The following is a 17,896-nucleotide window of genomic DNA, read 5'->3' on the forward strand; positions in this document are numbered from 1 at the left end:
ATATCTAACCAAATACTACAGACAGCTGACCAAGTGATTCCAAAGCAATCCATCAAAATATCAGCAAGCTCAAAATTGTGGTGGAATAGTGAATGCAACACGGCAAAAAAAGAAAAGAACAGAGCATGGAACATCTTCAGGAAGTTTCCAGCAACTGCAAATCTCATCCGCTTTAAACAGGCTCAGGCAAAAGCAAAACGTATTAGGCAGACCAACAAAAGAGAAGCATAGAAACTTTTTGCCTCCACGATTACAAAAACGCAAACGATATGGGCAAAAATACGACACGTACTCAAAACATTCACGCATCAACCTTCCCATACTAACTGTAAATGGTTGTGATGTCACAATACCAGTGGAGATTGCAAACGCATTTGACGAATCGATCATGAGAATCTCAGCCATGACATCTTACACGCCACTTTTTTGGGTACGCAAAACACAGGCTGAGAAACATTTCATCAATTTCGAATCGGCATCTAGTGCTGCATACAATCTCCCCTTCACAATATCTGAATTACACCATGCTTTAGACACCACTAAACTCAGTGCAGCAGGACCAGATGGAATACATTACAGGATGATAGCACAACTTACTGAACCTGCCCTTAAGACACTGTTACTGTTTTATAATAGAATTTTCAAAGAGAATACTTTCCCAGACAAATGGCACCACGCTTATGTTTTGGCTTTTCTGAAACCAGGAAAAGACCCTACAAATTCACAACATTATCAACCCATTGCACTCGCCAGCTGCATGAGTAAGGTCCTGAAAAAAATGATCAGTGCTCACCTGATCTAGTTTCTAGTTCAAAATAACCTTCTTAATCCAATACAGTGCGGTTTCCTTGAAGGCAGATCCACTCAGACTTTACTCATCGGGGCAGAAATAAACATCCGTGATGCTTTTGTACAAAAAGAACTTAATGTCGTGGTTTTCTTTGACATAGAAAAAGCGTTTGACATAGCTTGGAGGTATGGTATAATGTGAAACATATACAATCTAGGACTATGTGGACACCTGCCAAAATTTATCAGAAACTTCCTCCATCCTCGCTCATTTCAAGTTAAAGTCAGCAACCAGTTATCTTCAGTTTTATCCAAGAAGGAGTCCCACAGGGTTCAGTACTAAGTGCCACCCTATTTAACATAACAATGAATTCCATAACACAGGATCTACCACAGACAGTGTCCACTGTTCTATATGCCGATGACTTCAGTATCTCCTGTCATTTGCCTAATATGTGAATGGTAGAAAGACAATTGCAAGGTGCCATCAACAAAGTTGTATAATGGTCACAAAACAATGGTTTTCACCTCTCACCAAAAGACTGTCGGGATAACTTCTGTAGGAAGCGTAACCTACATCCAGACCCAGAACTTCACCCATGTTGGTGCAGCAGCAGTTTTTCCCAACCTTACCGTAGCCAAACTCCCCATTGAATGCAGCAGCTACACTGCAGAACTCTGTGCTACCTTCATAGCGTTAAATTTCACCATATCAACAAATATATTGAACAGTGTGATCTATACAGACTCCATTAGTGCTATCTAAGCTATACAGCAGAATAAAAATCATGATAACCTCTTACTCATACAGATTTAGAATACCATGACAAAGCTAAATAGGAAGAAACAAAAAATCATCTTTTGTTGGATCCCTGGTCATGTGGGAATTTTCAGAAATGAATGTGCTGATATAGCTGCGAAATTGCTACAGATCCTATAGATGAGCTGTTTAGTATACCGATCACAGACTACAAGTCAATTATAAAAAAGTGGTATCTTGAAAAATGGCAACACATCTGGCAAAGTCAAGTTGGGAACAAACTACTCTGTATAAAGAAAGACTGGATTTCTCCAACCTTGGAAATCCAGTATACGTGAAAACAGGCATGAAGAAGTCGTATTAGCCCAACTACGGTTAGGCCATACACCTCTGACACATCTTTATCTTCTTGCAGGTACTGATCCACCACTGTGTACAAATTGCAACGCTCAGCTCACTGTTCAACATGTACTCATTGATTGCCCCAAATACAATAGTGACAGACAAGCTATGTTTACCTCTTTTTCCAGGACGAACACTTCTTTCAGTATTGCTGACCGCCTGACAGATACCCCACATGTGGTCAAAATTTTTTCATTCCTTTAAACAGATACAACTGTACAAAGCAGTGTGAACTTCAACATTTGTATACATAAACTGTGTATTTAACATCACCATAGTTAGGCGCATTATAGCCTTGTGCCATAAAGCTCATAAACAAACAACTAACAATAGTCATATAATGGAATTATGATGTCCTTATCTTTACGATTAAATGTTCAATAAATCATCGATAGGACATCATGGGCTTTCCTTGCAACCTGTCTACAATGCTAGGAGAACTTTCTCTGACTGTATTGTAACTCCCAGGTCCCTTTTTTCCACTACTGCCTTTAGTTCAACTCCACCACCAAGTGTATGAGTTATTTTGGGGTTGCTGTTCCCCAGTGCATTTTGCTGAATTAAAGCATAGCTGCTACTTTTCTGACCATCCCTGTAGTCTATCTAGGTCAGTCTGAAGAAGCTCTGCTTGGCAGTGATCATTAACTACTCTACCGATCTTTACACCATTTGCAAATTTAGACATCACATCCTCTATCCCTTCATCAATGTCATTTAAGAAAATCATAAACAACAGTAGTCCCAATACTGATCCTTGGTGAACCCCACTTTGTATGTTATTGTCATTATTAATATCACTATAGTCATTATTTGTACAGCCATTACATGGTCTCACGGCACTGATTATAACTGAGTTTGGCTTTATAAAAAATCATCCTAAGTCATGCTGAGGTCTTTTCAGTATTGGAAATGCTCAGTAGTCATTCCTAGAGATCTGGGTCATTATTATGAACAAAACTTTAATTCAACATTTCTGAAGGGGGCAAAGTCTGCAACAATATCCTACTTAAACCTGTAAAATCAGTTGATGTCGAGTAGAAAATCCAAACAGAAATCCACCGATAGAAAAGTCATAAATAAGCTAATGTTTGAAAGTTTATCATACTGTTAAGCAATCCTATATGTATATTTTAATGTAAAATTTGTAATTTGGCAGTAAAATTTAGTTACTGGGGCAGTGTTGACTTAATAAAAAACACCTCACATTTTTAGGATGCATTCCTGTTTTTTTTTTTTTTTTTGCAAAACTTTTTTTAAATTTATTTATTTTGCCTGTTTCAGCTGAAAAATCTGTTTTCATTCCACTTACAGTTGCTTGCTTCTGAACCTTTTCAAAGTCAAAACTTCAATCAGGTCACCTTGCATGTGCCTAATCTCCAGGCGCTGCAATTTGCAGAACTTAAGTCTTCCTTGGTAAGAGCTCCACTTTTTTCCCCTCACCAGTCTTGTTGCCCTTCTTTGTACTCATTATAGCAACTGTACATCCTTCCTAAAATGAGGCCTTCAGACCTGTACACAGTACTCGAGGTGTGGCCTGACCGTTTCTTGTACAACGGGATAATTATGTCCTATATATATATATATATATAATATGTCCTATATATATATATATGTATATATATAAATGACAAGACTCCATGACCTGTTCTGGCAACCTGTCTGCTGCTCAGCAAACTTCATATCCTACTGCCCAATTACCCCCCAGGTCTATTTCACTCTCCACTTCCCTGAGTATAGTACCACTTAGTTGGTACATTTCTCTTGGGTTACTGCTATCCATATGCAGTTCTTTGCATTTGTCAATGCTAAACTTCAGTTGTCACTTCTCAGCCCATTTGCCCAACTTATCCATTGGACCCAGTTGCAGTATGCCACTGCAACTACATCCAGTTGCAGTGGCATACTGTCTTTACTGTCATTAATGTCTCATCAATGAACAGAAACCTTGCAAAGAAATTTGCTGCATATGCTTGAAAATGATACAGTGTCCTCTTTACAAGTGATCATTTGCATTTTTGATATACTGTCAGCAACTTTGAGAACCATTGTCTGACACATTTTCATAGTGAGAACCTCTTAATTGGCACACATGTTCAGTTAAGATTCCCAAGACACAGGCAATGTACCAACCTGTCACTTGTCATTCACTCATCACCAGATCATACACACTGTCAACAAGTTCTGGTATGTTGGATGTGGCAGGGCAGCTTGCATGGTGTGGGTCACCTCTCTCTTGATTAAATTATTTTGTCCAATTCTTAACCATGGAATAGGAAGGGACATCCTCCTGCAGTGTTTTAACCAAATCCTGATGAATTGCCTTTGACATAGTCCCCTTGTTTCCCAAATATTGGGTGACAGATTTTGTATTGCTAGCAAGTCTTTGTTATATTATCTTTCCTCATCCACACAATTTTTGTCTTCAGGACCCATAATTAAAAAAAGACGTTACTGAAACTGCATAGAACTTAGTGGGTACTATTTGAAATGTTAATACTTTAAATATAGTAGTTTTTAGCACTGTACCACTACCCTCTTCATATTCAGCCTTACGAACTTCTCAAATGCTATAGTAAATCTAGCACCCACCCAAATCCATTCTTTTTAGAATGAGGTGCCTCCGTAGCCAGGTGGGAAGGAGCAGCAGCAGTGCGTAGCACATGCTTCTTGATTAGACTGGGGTTTCAGCCCGTCACCACCAAATACGTAGGATGCGGAAAAGGTCAGGGAATGACTGCCGCATATTCCTGGAGCAATATGGCCTTAGTTGCTAATGCTCCTAAAAATCAAAATAACAAACATAACAATCTTTTTAGAATGCCTGGTTTAGTTTCCAACAATTTTTTTTTTTTTTTTTTTTTTTTCCCCCAATAGTTTAGTTACATGAAATTATCTGGGTAGTTTGAACAGGCTGCTAGAATAGCTGAATGGATGATTATTCCATTGTATAAAGCAATAATTAGGCCTCATCTAGATTTGGAAGTCTCATTTACACACACACACGCACGCACGCAAATGGGACACTCATTTAAACTGGAAAATGTTGGTTGCAGAATTAGTGTATAGAAATAAATAGTATTCAACCTGAGTAAATTAGTTTGTTCCAGCAGCTTGACAGTTGGAATGAACTTTCACCTAATGTGGAATGAGTAGTTTGAATAAATTTAAAATAGTTTGGCAAATTATTGAAGGGAATGGGCAATCGAAATGATTTTTTCTTCTTTGTTTTCCTTGAATTATGTTGTCATGTTAACTCTAAATACAGTGAAACTTTTTTCATGCATTGCTATGCTACCAAAATTATTATTATTATTAGCCATATGGTGCAAGGAAGCCTAAGGCTTAATGCTGCACCAGCCAAAAAAAATTTCCGAGTTACCCAGAGAGAGAGAGAGAGAGAGAATGAGAGAGAATGAGAATCAGATGTAGAAAGGAATCCCCAAGAAAGAGAAGAATGATGATATTCAGCTCAGGACCCTGGGTGTGCCAAGCCCTTACTCACCAGATGTGAGCCGCTTCGGTGCAATTAAAAATGTGTGGATGATTTTAGGTCAGACTAAATTAGATTATATCTCTCTTTTTTTCTTTTTTTTTTTAAATTGTTCTTAAATTTGAGCTCTTCCCCACCAGAAAATAAAATAACAAGTAAAAGTAAGAGGGCAGACATTCCATCTTACATCTGTGGTTTTTTTCCCCCCCTGCTGGGAGTGAAGGGGTTTCAGTATTGCATATCAAAAGATATTGATCATGATCAATCAAAAACGAGGACAACTTGATAGTGTGTAAAGAAATTCTTTTGTCTCATCTTTAAACTCTCGTATTGTATTTATATATATTTTTTCATTTAACTACTACAACTGTATTTATAATAATGAGGTCATTCGTGGTGTTCAATTTTCATATGAGTAAACCAGTACATTTAGGCATAAATTTTTCATCTTAACTATATCTCTGAAATGAGATTTAAAAAGTGTTATTAATAATTGCAGACAGCAGGGACCTGAAACTATTTTTGTTACATTGAAACTCTCATTAAGATGGTGTTTCTTGTTGGCATGGGTTTTCGCTATAATTTTCTTATCTTTTAGCTAATCTTAGCACACTTTGTTGAACATTTACAGATCCTGGTCTTATGGCATATGCCATTCAGGTATTTGGATCTACCAATCTTACAGTGGCCCAGTGGAAACAGCTAGAAGATCAACGAAAGGTAATGTATAAATAAATTTTTATTGAAAAAATCACGTTTCCTTTCACATTTTTTTTTATAAAAGTGAATTTCAAATTTTCATTTGTGTATCATTTTACTAAAACTGAAAACACTTAATTTCATGTGTCTTATTGCATACCTTCAGACTTTTCAGGTTTTCTTGGAATGATTCTAATTCACTTGTCTTTTGCAATTTTACAGAAGAATTTTCTTGTTGAATTCAGCCATATTTGTGTTAGGCGTTTTGTCAAAATATCTACTGAATTGATCAGTATAAGTTAAATACTGTTAGCTTTGATTTCAGTTTTGTTTTAGTCATAAGTGGAATGTATGCAGTCATGTTACATTGTTGAATTGTCATAAAAGCAGTTAGGTACAGATAGGCAAAATGTTATATATTCAGATATGAAGAAAAATTTGTCCTAGGAGGTTTTATATTTCACAAGTAAGAGTATTTCATGTAGATAAGCTATGATGATTATTTAGTATAAAATTTTGTAAATTAATGACTTCATTTATAATATTATTAAATGATAAATAATTTGAATTTTATGCTATGTCAACTGAGATTTATGCCATTCAGTATTATAGTTTTTCTAAAGGTGATAAACAGAAAATATTAAATTATGAAGTAAAATTATTTTAAAAAACAGTTTAGTTTATTCTTAAGTATCCTGCAACATTTTACAGAAGAATACTTTAATCAGGAAAATTGGAGATAGTTGGTCCAGAGGAGATGCGGTTCTCACATATCATTTCCCGCCCTCCTCATTTATCGAAGAAAATAGAAAAGTAAAAGTAAATAGTAAAACAGAGACAGTTTAAGTGGTGCTTCTTTATATTAAATAGGAAAAAAAAAAGTCTTGAGAGCTGTAGGAAACTCAAATAAAAAACATATAGTTAGTTATTATTTATCAGTGACACAAATTAATCTCACAACTGGCAGAGTATAGTATAGGCATTAATGATTAAAGAGTAGAGTATAGGCATTAATGATTAAAGTTATACTGTTTGAGTACTTTGGTATATGCCTATTTAATTTTGGAAAACAGTGATAGAAAGCCTTCCAAGAAAATAAATAAATTCAAAATTAACAATATTTATATTAAGTCATTAATCAATATAAATATTGTTATATACAGTAAACCCCCGCTATTTGTGGTATCTGCATTCGCGGTCGCTGATTTAATATAAAATGAAACCTAAAAAAAATGTGAATTTTAAAGCGCCGTGAACATTTTCCGCCATAAAAAAACATGGGCGTGGCTAAAATTGTTTCCCAGTCAAAACAGTGCTCAGTGGGTGGGGGAGAGGGGTGACAAAATTGCGAGCATGGATGTATGGATGTTTCTCACTAATCCTTGTTCAGTAAGTGTTATGCACTTGTCATGGAAAGTTTCGTCGTTTGCTTTTAATTTATATGCTTATAAATTGAATAAATTTATCAATTTATAAATTGATATGCTTATAAAAGTGATAAATCTACTGTTTTTGCAGAGTAAAGCAGACTTTTCAAGTGTGTTAATGGAAGAAAGTGACTTTATTGTGGACAAGTTCTTTCTAACCCATACAAAAATATGGCTACGAATAACAAGGGAAATGTGAAAAAAACAAAGAAGGTGATGACATTACCAAATAAAATTGAGTTATTAGATAAAATTTCTAATGGTGAAAGTGTCTCCTCAGTGGCAAAACATTATAAAATCAATGAGTTAACGGTACGATCAATCAAGAAATCGGAAGAAAAAATCCACTGTAGTGTCCATGAAAACACGCTAATTGCTTCAAAAATTTGCTCTGTAACTCGTGATGTTAAATTAGAAAAAATGGAAAAGGCTTTAAATCTGTGGATAGAAGACCGAACTCAAAATAAAATTCTGTTAAGTTCACTCATCATTTGTGAAAAGGCAAAACTCCTTTATCAACACTTTAGTGAAACTGGTGATAGCACTGGCAGGATAAGTTTTTTAGCTAGCAAAGACGCTGGTTTGAAAGATTTGTTTGAAATTTCTAATAAATATTACATTTAATATTAAATTGTTTCTTATTTTCATTTCGATGCCATATGCTTGCATTTCACTATGTACTGTCTATGTACATAGTCATATTATGAAGGTACATGTAAAATTTTAGAATAGTTTTTCTTATATATTTCATACTTTGGAACAGAACCATTTTATTACTATGGAAGCCATAACTCAGTATTCGCGTTTTCGGTATTCGCTGCATTTCTCAGGAACGTAACCCCCACGAATAGTGGAGGTTTACTGTATTTATAACAGTATTTACTGAGTCAGTGAATTATAACAGATAAAATTATAACACACTGCATTTAAATGCAACACACAAAAAAAAAAAAAATATATATATATATATAGGTAGTTCTCGACTTTACAAGTTAATTCGTTCCTAACGCACGCTCGTAAAGCGGGAATTTATTTCTCATAGACATAATGTTAAAAATAGGAGTTTACATTATCAACAATGAAATTAGTTAGCTAATTAGTTTGTTTAAACAATGATTGATTTATCCAAAGAAATGAAAACATAGCCTGTAAAATCAAGCAAATTATAATAATAGAGAAATTATTTATGAATTACAGAATGTAAAGAATGTTTATTCTTCATCATCATTATCGACTAAATGCACACTCATTGGTTTGTTGCACAAGGAGTAGTCTTCTTCAGAAATGCTTCAAGAGGCATTTATTTCCAAGATGATCTTCTCTTTTCTTTATAAATTTCAATAGCATGCATAAGTATTTTTTAACGGAATGCACAAATTGCAACTAACACAACTTGTGCAGAGTAACAAATTTACAAAGCAAAAAAAATAGGAATGAAGAGAAGATTCTGAAAATAGTATAAAATTGAAGATTTCAGTAAAGAGCAAGCATGTTTCACCATAATAACGTAAAAAACCACACAATTTCAGTATCGGTATTTTCACAAATGCAATAACATCTAGTTTCGACCTGTTTATTGCATTGCAGTAACAGAAAAGCCCAATAAACCGGAAAGTGCAAATTGTTTTTATTGTTTTATGGTCATGACTTCCAGAAATGTGCTTTAGAAAAATACAGCCCAATTCGGTTATTTGGGACCCAAATTTTGGGTCCCAAAATGGATTAGTGCATTTTGGCCCGATTAAGTGGCTGCCCCAATTATCTGAAGTTTCACATAAATAATTAAAAATACAATGGACCCCCACCCTTTACAGTTGGTTCACTGTATAATCAAATCACGTTATGACGAACTCACCGTAGTAAAGTACTGTTCACTATACGATGTGTAGTAAGCGCCGGTCATTTGTGATCACGTTTGTGAATTGAATTTTAATTCTATTAAACAGTGATTCTAATTAGGGAAAATGGGAGGAATATTATCCACAGGCTATAAAAGTAAAGATATATTAAGCACAAATTTACCCTTTATTACCTTACCAATTAAAAAATTAAATGATACGTGAAAATTGGAAGGATATAAGTGATAATCGGAATAATTAATACGTACTGTAATATGGACATACTAACTAGTTGACATTTCTGTTCACTGACATTTGTGGGTGGAGGTTAAAATTTAAAACAGTAAAAAGATAAGCAATCAATAACAAAGAATATGGCACACACAAATTGCAAGTTACACGATATGTGCAAGTGAGAACAGAGTAACGAGTTACAAAGCTTTAAAAATAGGAATGAAGGGAAGATCTGAAAATTAATTTTTTTACGTGATTGAAGATTTCATGGAAGTGTAAACACATTCCACCATAATAACCCACAGAATTCCAGCTGTCGGTATTATCTCAAATTCAGTAAGATCGAGTTTACTGTCCGTTTATGATAGATTTCACTAACAGAAAAGCCCAATTATCAGGTGATTGCATCGTTTTTATTGTTTAATGGTTGTGATATCCAGAATTTCGACCGAACCACGTGGCACCGTCTGAGATAATCATAGGGTAATCTCCAGTGCTGCCGTCTCCTGCCCCGATTAAATGGCATGCTGTCCCAATTAAGCGAAGTAAACCCTGGATATTTTCTCGATTGGGTTCTGTTTTTTAAGATTTGCCCCAAATAAACAGCTACCCCCATTAACCGGTGGCCCAAATAACCGGAATCCATTGTATCACAAAGCCGTTCAAAATTGGTTCTTATAACGTATGATAATGATGAAAGTGTAGTGTGTTTAATGATTTGAATTGGTAACAATTAAATAATTTACACTATAAAAATGACCTTTTAGGCGGTTATATAGCGAAAATTTGAACTTCCGAAGTCGTGGAATTGGGTTTACCAAAAAACAATGTTTTTTGGTAAACCCTATTCCACCAAATTACCAAAAAAACAATGTTTTATTGGGTTTACACTGCGATATTTTCGCGATACGATGGTAACGGATTAATATTATAAAGCGCGGTACACCGTATTGTATAGCTATGCACATGGTTTGAAATGCGGTATTTATGAATGTTTAACATTCATTTTTTTTTTGCAATTAATGTTCATATTTTCGATTTTGTTGATTCTTGATACTTTGGAAAAAAAAAAAAAAAACTCGTAAAGCGAAAACTCCTAAAGCGAGAACTGCATGTATATATATAATGCTGATGGGATTCTGCCTCTTGCTCGGATTATTTATTTCAGGAGGAATATATTCAAATTCAGGGAAGACAGTTGCAGAATATATGTGTGGAAATTTGCCTTTAGTCAGCAAATGGTTGATATATATACAACAACAGACTTCCATCTGTTGTTGTTGTTGTTGTTCTACTTCTGACTCTTGTTCTTTCTCCTCTCTCTCTCTCTCTCTCTCTCTCTCTCTCTCTCTCAGGGTAGCTCGGGAATTTTTTTTTTTTTTTTTTTTTATGCTTGTGCAGCGTAAGCCTCGGGTTTCCTTGCACCATATAACTAATAATAATAAAATCACCAAAAGAAGCAAAATTTTTAACATTTAGCATAATTCAGAATATGTACTGTAGTGTTAAACAAGAAAATGATTGTATGTTTGTTTTGTATTGATTGTACAGTTTAGTAAGATTAATTTATAAATTACGTATATACTATATGTATATGTGTACATACACTATATATATATCAAGGCCTAACCATAGATGGTGAATTCATTTCAGACTTTAAATAATTTACCAGAATGCACTGTTTCAATAGCAGAACATCTTTTAAAAGAGTATTATGCAGGTGCATGATAGTGGTTAATTCACTTTCACAGTTACGCTTGAAAAAAAAACACAACCTACAAGTTCTACTCTTGCAGGGGCTCACGTCTGGTGAGTATGGGCTTGTCACACCCAGGGTACTCAGCTTGATATCATCATTCTCTTTATTGGCGATTCCCTTCTACTTTTGTCTCTCTCTCTCTCTCTCTCTCTCTCTCTCTCTCTCTCTCTCTCTCTCTCTCTCTCTCACAGGGTAACTCGAGAATCTTTTTTGGCTGGTGCAGCATAAGCCTCAGGCTTCCTTGCACCATATAGCTAATAATAATAATCCTTGATGAGCATCTTTGAAACTTCTTTCTCAACAACAGGCAGCTTCTTCTCTTCATCACTGTGGATTCCCCTACATCTACAGTGAGTTCGTTTTCATTTGTGCATATCCTTAAACATACATTGTCCACATCCACTTCAGTGTAGTCTTCAAAATGTTTCCCCTCTAAGTTTAGGTGATGATGCATAACCTCAAAAATTTCTTCACTATTGTCAGACTACTGTTTTCGTGATTAATAGACAAAGGAGCGTGCTAAGCTTCATTCGGAATGACAAATCCAGCACATTAGAAGCAGTTGGCGATCACTTTTTCATCAACCTCATTCCATACTGAAACTCATCAAAACATTACATGCAGTACATAGGCTTCACATTGTGTTTTGCTTTCGAGACAGCATAATTTTGTTTAATAGCATTCTTCAATAGTTTTTCTTAAAGCACCAAAAAACTGATGTCAATTAGGTGGCAGGCACTCAACAGTGATTGAACGTAGGCCATTCACTTGGGATCAAGGGATGAAGTTATCCAAAATTTTTATATTCTGCCTGCTCAACTTGCAATATAGTCTTTGATCCATTCTTTTGTAGATTTTTGATGACATTCAAAGCAATATATATTGTCAATGCTTTCGAACCTTCAATCCTTTTCAAACGATTAAGGGAGGAAGCTTATCTGTGCTACATGTTTGCCACTAGGAAAATGTTAATTCATTGTTTTGCCTTTTTTTTTTTCTGCCACTGTATTTCTCATCTTTAAACATAAGCATTTTATTCAGTGACAATGTAAAGTCCAGTTTCATTAGCATTTAAAACAGTTCTGGTTCTGTGAACAAAACATTTTTTAAACAATCCTTCTATTCCTTCACGATGGCGGTCTTTTGCTGCATACTTTTTTGAAAGACAGCCCATGACATGTCTTAAATTTCTAGACTCATTCAGTACAAATATCATATCTCATAATTTTCAGTTCCATTCGATGCACAAATGATTTCAATCTTAATATTCAAAATATTTCTATCGAAGAGAATGTTTTATTGCACACACCATCATTACTCATTCCAAGAGTACCTTTTCTAAGATCCTTATACTTCAGCTTTTGTGATCTTATTTTACTTGCTGGAGCAGATTTCTCTAAACTTTCAATTTTTTCATAATGTTTCAGACTGGTGAACAGTATATTCTTAGGAATATTGAACTGGCGATATTGGTCATAGAATGCACACCGTTATGTACCACTTCTAAAATCATATTTTTGAAAGAGCTACCTGCCTCATAGGATCCATACTTATAAACCAAACGTCTCTGCATACTGTATAAAGAATAAATCAATAGTCCTAGTTATGTACATGAACTTATTTTTGAATTTAACTAAAGATTTACTAAGGGATTCTAAGGCAGCTTAATATTGTCTTTGTATTGAGTGCAAATGTCATACCTTATAATTAGTAACATGCAGTTCATCATGTAATAATTCTAGTGTTCTGATTGTAGTAGATAAATCTAATAAAATAGGTGAAAATGTTTCTTACTTGGCTCAAAAATTTGCTGAATAATGAGCAATGGAGCAAGAGGGAATTTTGACATTCTCATTGTTAATCACATTGAGGTTTCATATTCCTTTTCATATTGCTGTTTCATATTTTCTTTTAGTTTTATAGGAGTGTAATTATTGTTTTTATTAAGACTGTGAAGTAATTTATAAAGTTACAGATGTAACTATGTAGTGTAATATATGTAAACATATAGCGTAACATGTATTATTGCTGCATAACCATGTCAATAGAGTAGTGTTATCATTGCATTTAGTTATCTCTTTGTTTTGTGTAGTATTCTCAAATTAAACTGAATATCAGAAATCATGCCTTGGACTAGAGCAAGGGTCCCCAACCTTTTTCATCGGAGGGCCACATAAAAAATTCATAACAAATGGCAGGCCGGAGTCAGTGCAATTTTGACGACTAAAAACACGCAAACCAAAAAACTCAATTTTAGCAACTTCACCTGGTCAAACGGGGTATACAAGATAGAAAAACTATAAAAAAATTATAAACAAGGGATATTTATTGTAAATAAAGACATATAGTCATATTAAAAATCACAATTTTTATTATTATTATCACATTTGATATAACAGAAATAGCAAATCAATGAGATGTTTGTATTTGTTTTGATTTAGCAATAATTGAAATGTTAGGTTTAATAGTAGAAGTTCCCAATCTTAAAAAGTCTTGCAAATGTTCATCTGTCATTCTTGATCAATTTTTGGATTTTATATATTTAATTTTTGAATATGTTTGTTCACATAGGTAAGTGCTACCAAAAAAAGAAATTATTCTTCTTGCTAATTTTTTTAATTCTGGAAATTCATTTTGTGTCAAAGTTTTATAAAAGTTAATTAATGTTTCATTTTTCAATAATGTTTTCAGGTTATCATTACTTTGAAGATTTATGATTTCTAATTGTAGATCTTTATCTATTTGTGAAACATTTACATCAAATTAATTCTGAAATAATGTAAATAATTTTCTATTGTTTTCGAAATCAACAAATCGATCAACAAATGCTTCCATCAATAATTCAAGATTTTGGACAAAATTGTCAGTAGAAAAATCACAGTTGGGCATATTATTATATAAACTTTCACAACACAAAAAATGGGGAAAATTATTTTGTTCAACTTGATTTTTAAATAATTCTAGTTTTGTCTGAAATGCTTTAATATTGTAGAACAAGTCATTTACAAGTAGATCGCGACTTTGAAGTTTTTTATTCAATGTATTCAAATGTTCACAAATATCTGTTAAAAATGCAAGTTCCCATAACCATTTAGAGTCTGTTAATTCTGGGACTGGTTTTAATTTTTCATTCATGAATATGTCTATTTCGGTTCTGAGTTGAAAAAATCTTTTTAACACATTACCGTGACTCAACCATCGCACTTTCATATGATACAACAAATCACCATATTCGCTTTCGATTTCCTTCAAGAAAATTTTAAACTGACAATGGTTCAGGCCATTTTTGTGTATAAAATTCACAATGCTAATTACAGTCGACATGATTGAGTTCGAAGACAAAAATTTACCACACAAAGATTGCTGGTGAATAACACAATGAAATTGCATAGGTCTTTCGATGTTTTTGGAATCAAAATATTTATTAACATGGCTGATGAAACCAATATTTTTTTCCAACCATATTCTTTGCACCATCAGTCATAATTGCTGTCAACAATTTCCAATCAAGCTGCAGGTCTTCAAACACTTTTGATACGGTATAAAATATGTTTCACCAGAGGTTCTATTCTTCAGGCTTTCAAGTGCAGCCAGTTCTTCTGTGACTTCAAAATTTTGATTTATACCACATATGTAAATGAGTAAATGTGCTGTGTTGGTGTAATATCTTCACTTTCATCAATTGCAATCGAAAAATTTATAAAATCTGTAACTTTGTTTCAGCTGATCTTTAACATTAGCAAACAAGTCTTTGATTCTTCTTGCTAAAGTTGATGCTGATGAACTTATAGCAACGAAGTGCTTAACTTGATCAGGGCATATTTCTTCTGTAATTGATAGGCACACTCTTTTCACAAACTCGCCATCAGTAAAAGCCCTCCCTTCTTCAGCAATGATTTGAGATGCTCGCAAACTAGCTCTAATTAAATTTAAATTCTGATTAGAGAAACATGTCATCTGTTGTTGTTGCCTCTTGAAATCAAAGCTCAGCTCTTGTAATTTCTTGTTTCGCAACTCTCCTTGAAGTTTATCGTAAGTTGAGGCATGTTTTGTCATATAATGCCGTTTCAAATTATATTCTTTCAACACAGAAACTGCTTCCTTACATATAAGGCAGGTACGTCGGTTATTGTCCCTTATAAAAAAAAAATAATTAATCGACCAAAGTTCATTGAAGACACTACATTCGGAATCAGTTTTTCTTTTCCTTAACATCTTGATTTGCTAAAATTAAAAATTCAAAGTTAAATAAAATTAAAAATAACATGCATTCATACAAATAGCACTAATAAATTGTGCATGATAATCGGTGCAGCGGCCAGACGTCTACAGTCTGAATGAGAATAGCTGACCAGGAGAAAGATTAATATGCATACTTGTCGTTACATTGCAAATTGCAAAGAACGCATTGCATACTATTCTTTCACTAATACTTACTTGATTAATATTTAAATTAGTGTTTAGCAATTGTTTTAACATTTGCTTATTTTAACTTTACTATTTCACTTTTTGACAACTCGTGTTCGCTGGAAATACTCGAGGCTATAAACTTATAGCCTTGGGCACTCGCACTGTTGGGATTTCCGACATCGCAAGAAACACTGCTGCCAAGTGGAAGTGCACAGAGTTGCAACAATGTTACAAAATTATATTTGGACGCATTTACATTATATTTTGATTAAAAATATCCTTATATACGATATGTAGCAACCAAAAAAGATTTCTATAGAATAAATTTCACGAGGCAGATGAAATCATCTGGCGGGCCGTAGATTGGGGACCCCTGGATTAGAGTATCAAAGCAAAGAGCTAAAAGTAGTAGGAGTGCTGTGGCTTGAGAGAGAACCAGAGGGAGAGTTCTCCTATGGATCATGGCCTTACAAAATATGCTACTTCTACGATGCTTGCAGACTATCTGGAAAGAGACATGATACAGCCAAATGGGATGTTTTGGTGTGTTTGTTCAGTGCAAAGGGTGAGGAAATTAAATGAGAATATAATGTTCTGATGAGAGCTTGAAGAACAGGTTTGGTTCCCTTAAAAGGAATTAAAATAGGTAGGACCCATCCAGCTCTCAGCTACCCACCTCAATGGCAGAGCTTACACTTGCATCAGACAACATGGTGGCAATCCCAAGGGCAGAATACACTTGTCCCACAGGAGATAGTTATTGTCAATGACTCCACTGTCACTAAATGGGATACATACTGTCCAAAATGATTGGCGAATTGGACCATATTGTATCTTCCGGGAACAAAAGTAGATGACATTGTCTTCCTCAAGGCTCAAAAGATGATATTGTTGTACCTGCCTAAAAGCCTTGATACATGATACAAGCCTTGTCAGTAAATTTGGCCATGAAGATACTGCAAAGTTGATGGGGTAGAATTGTTCTCAGTGTAGTCAATGCTTGTTAACAGGAGTGACTGTTGTTACAGTCACTCCTGTTATTTCCAGCCTGTTGCACTGCTATTGGGCAGTGCAACAGGCTGGAAAGCAAGATGTTGGGAGCTACAGGGCAAGCTATGGATCCTCATAGAACAAGCAAACGTATGGGCTCTACAAGGATTACTAAGAGTATATACTGGTGCATATTACTTGTCCATACACTAATTAAATAGCAAACACTGATGTTGAATATATATTGGAGGCATGGAGCAGTGTCACCTTAAGAACAAAGCCAATTTACTACATCATCGGTGGGCTAATCCGTTGTGCTAAGTGAGCTGAGGGGGCTAAAGATCAATAACTAATTCCAGCAGATTTTAAGCCTTTGTTACCCCAAAACATTAGTTGCACTCGCACCTCATCTTCGTTCATTAGTAGTATTTATTGCTTTTGTTAATGTTATTAGTACTGTTGTGTTTGTATGTGTCTTGTAATATTTCATCACATAAAAGTGCTTTGAAATTTTTAATAATGCTTGGAAATGTCTTCCTGGATGCTATGGATATTATAAAGGTGAAAGTACACGTGTTTGGCTTTCCATTGAATGATACTGTTTTAATTAAATGGTTGAAAGTTATACCAAGGAATGACTGTGCCATCTGAACATTCAAAGGTAAGTTTGCTAAAATAAGTTTGTGGCACGTTAATAGTAATCTTAAATAGTGGTATTTTAACAGTAATGAAACGATAGTATAGTACATTTAACTAATCACACAATTAGCTATTATAAGGAAATGAAAGAGAGATATTCTTGTCAGAATAGAAGTAAATATTGTGATAATTTAAAATATGGTTTCATTTATATAAATTTTTGTTTTTGTATTGGATACACTGAAGAAAAGTGCATGCTCGTTTAAGAAATTAAAAAATTGCAATATTTGTACAGTTACGTAATGTTAATTTTATTTATTGAAACTTTTGGTGTAGATAAATGCATGAAGTATAATTATATGCAACCTTTGATAAACTGTAGGCCTGTGTACACAAACTGAGGTATCCTTAGTTGTAAAAGCTAATAACAATCGTCTATGAGATTCTAATAACAAGTAA

At 34.3% G+C, this 17,896-nt stretch overlaps 1 protein-coding gene across 1 annotated transcript in view; it reads left to right on the forward strand.

The window, feature by feature from the left end:
- The window catches only part of LOC150089342 (SURP and G-patch domain-containing protein 1-like), a 306,779-nt gene that overhangs the window by 138,151 nt on the left and 150,732 nt on the right, over positions 1-17,896 (forward strand). Inside the window, exon 8 of the mRNA XM_090368518.1 lies at positions 6,073-6,161. Coding sequence (XP_090224644.1) covers positions 6,073-6,161 — 89 coding nt within the window. The remainder of the gene's footprint in view (positions 1-6,072; positions 6,162-17,896) is intronic.

The sequence above is a fragment of the Mastigoproctus giganteus genome, chromosome 2, assembly GCF_048544385.1.
Source record: "Mastigoproctus giganteus isolate SK-2022 chromosome 2, ASM4854438v1, whole genome shotgun sequence".
NCBI classification, from domain to species: domain Eukaryota; kingdom Metazoa; phylum Arthropoda; class Arachnida; order Uropygi; family Thelyphonidae; genus Mastigoproctus; species Mastigoproctus giganteus.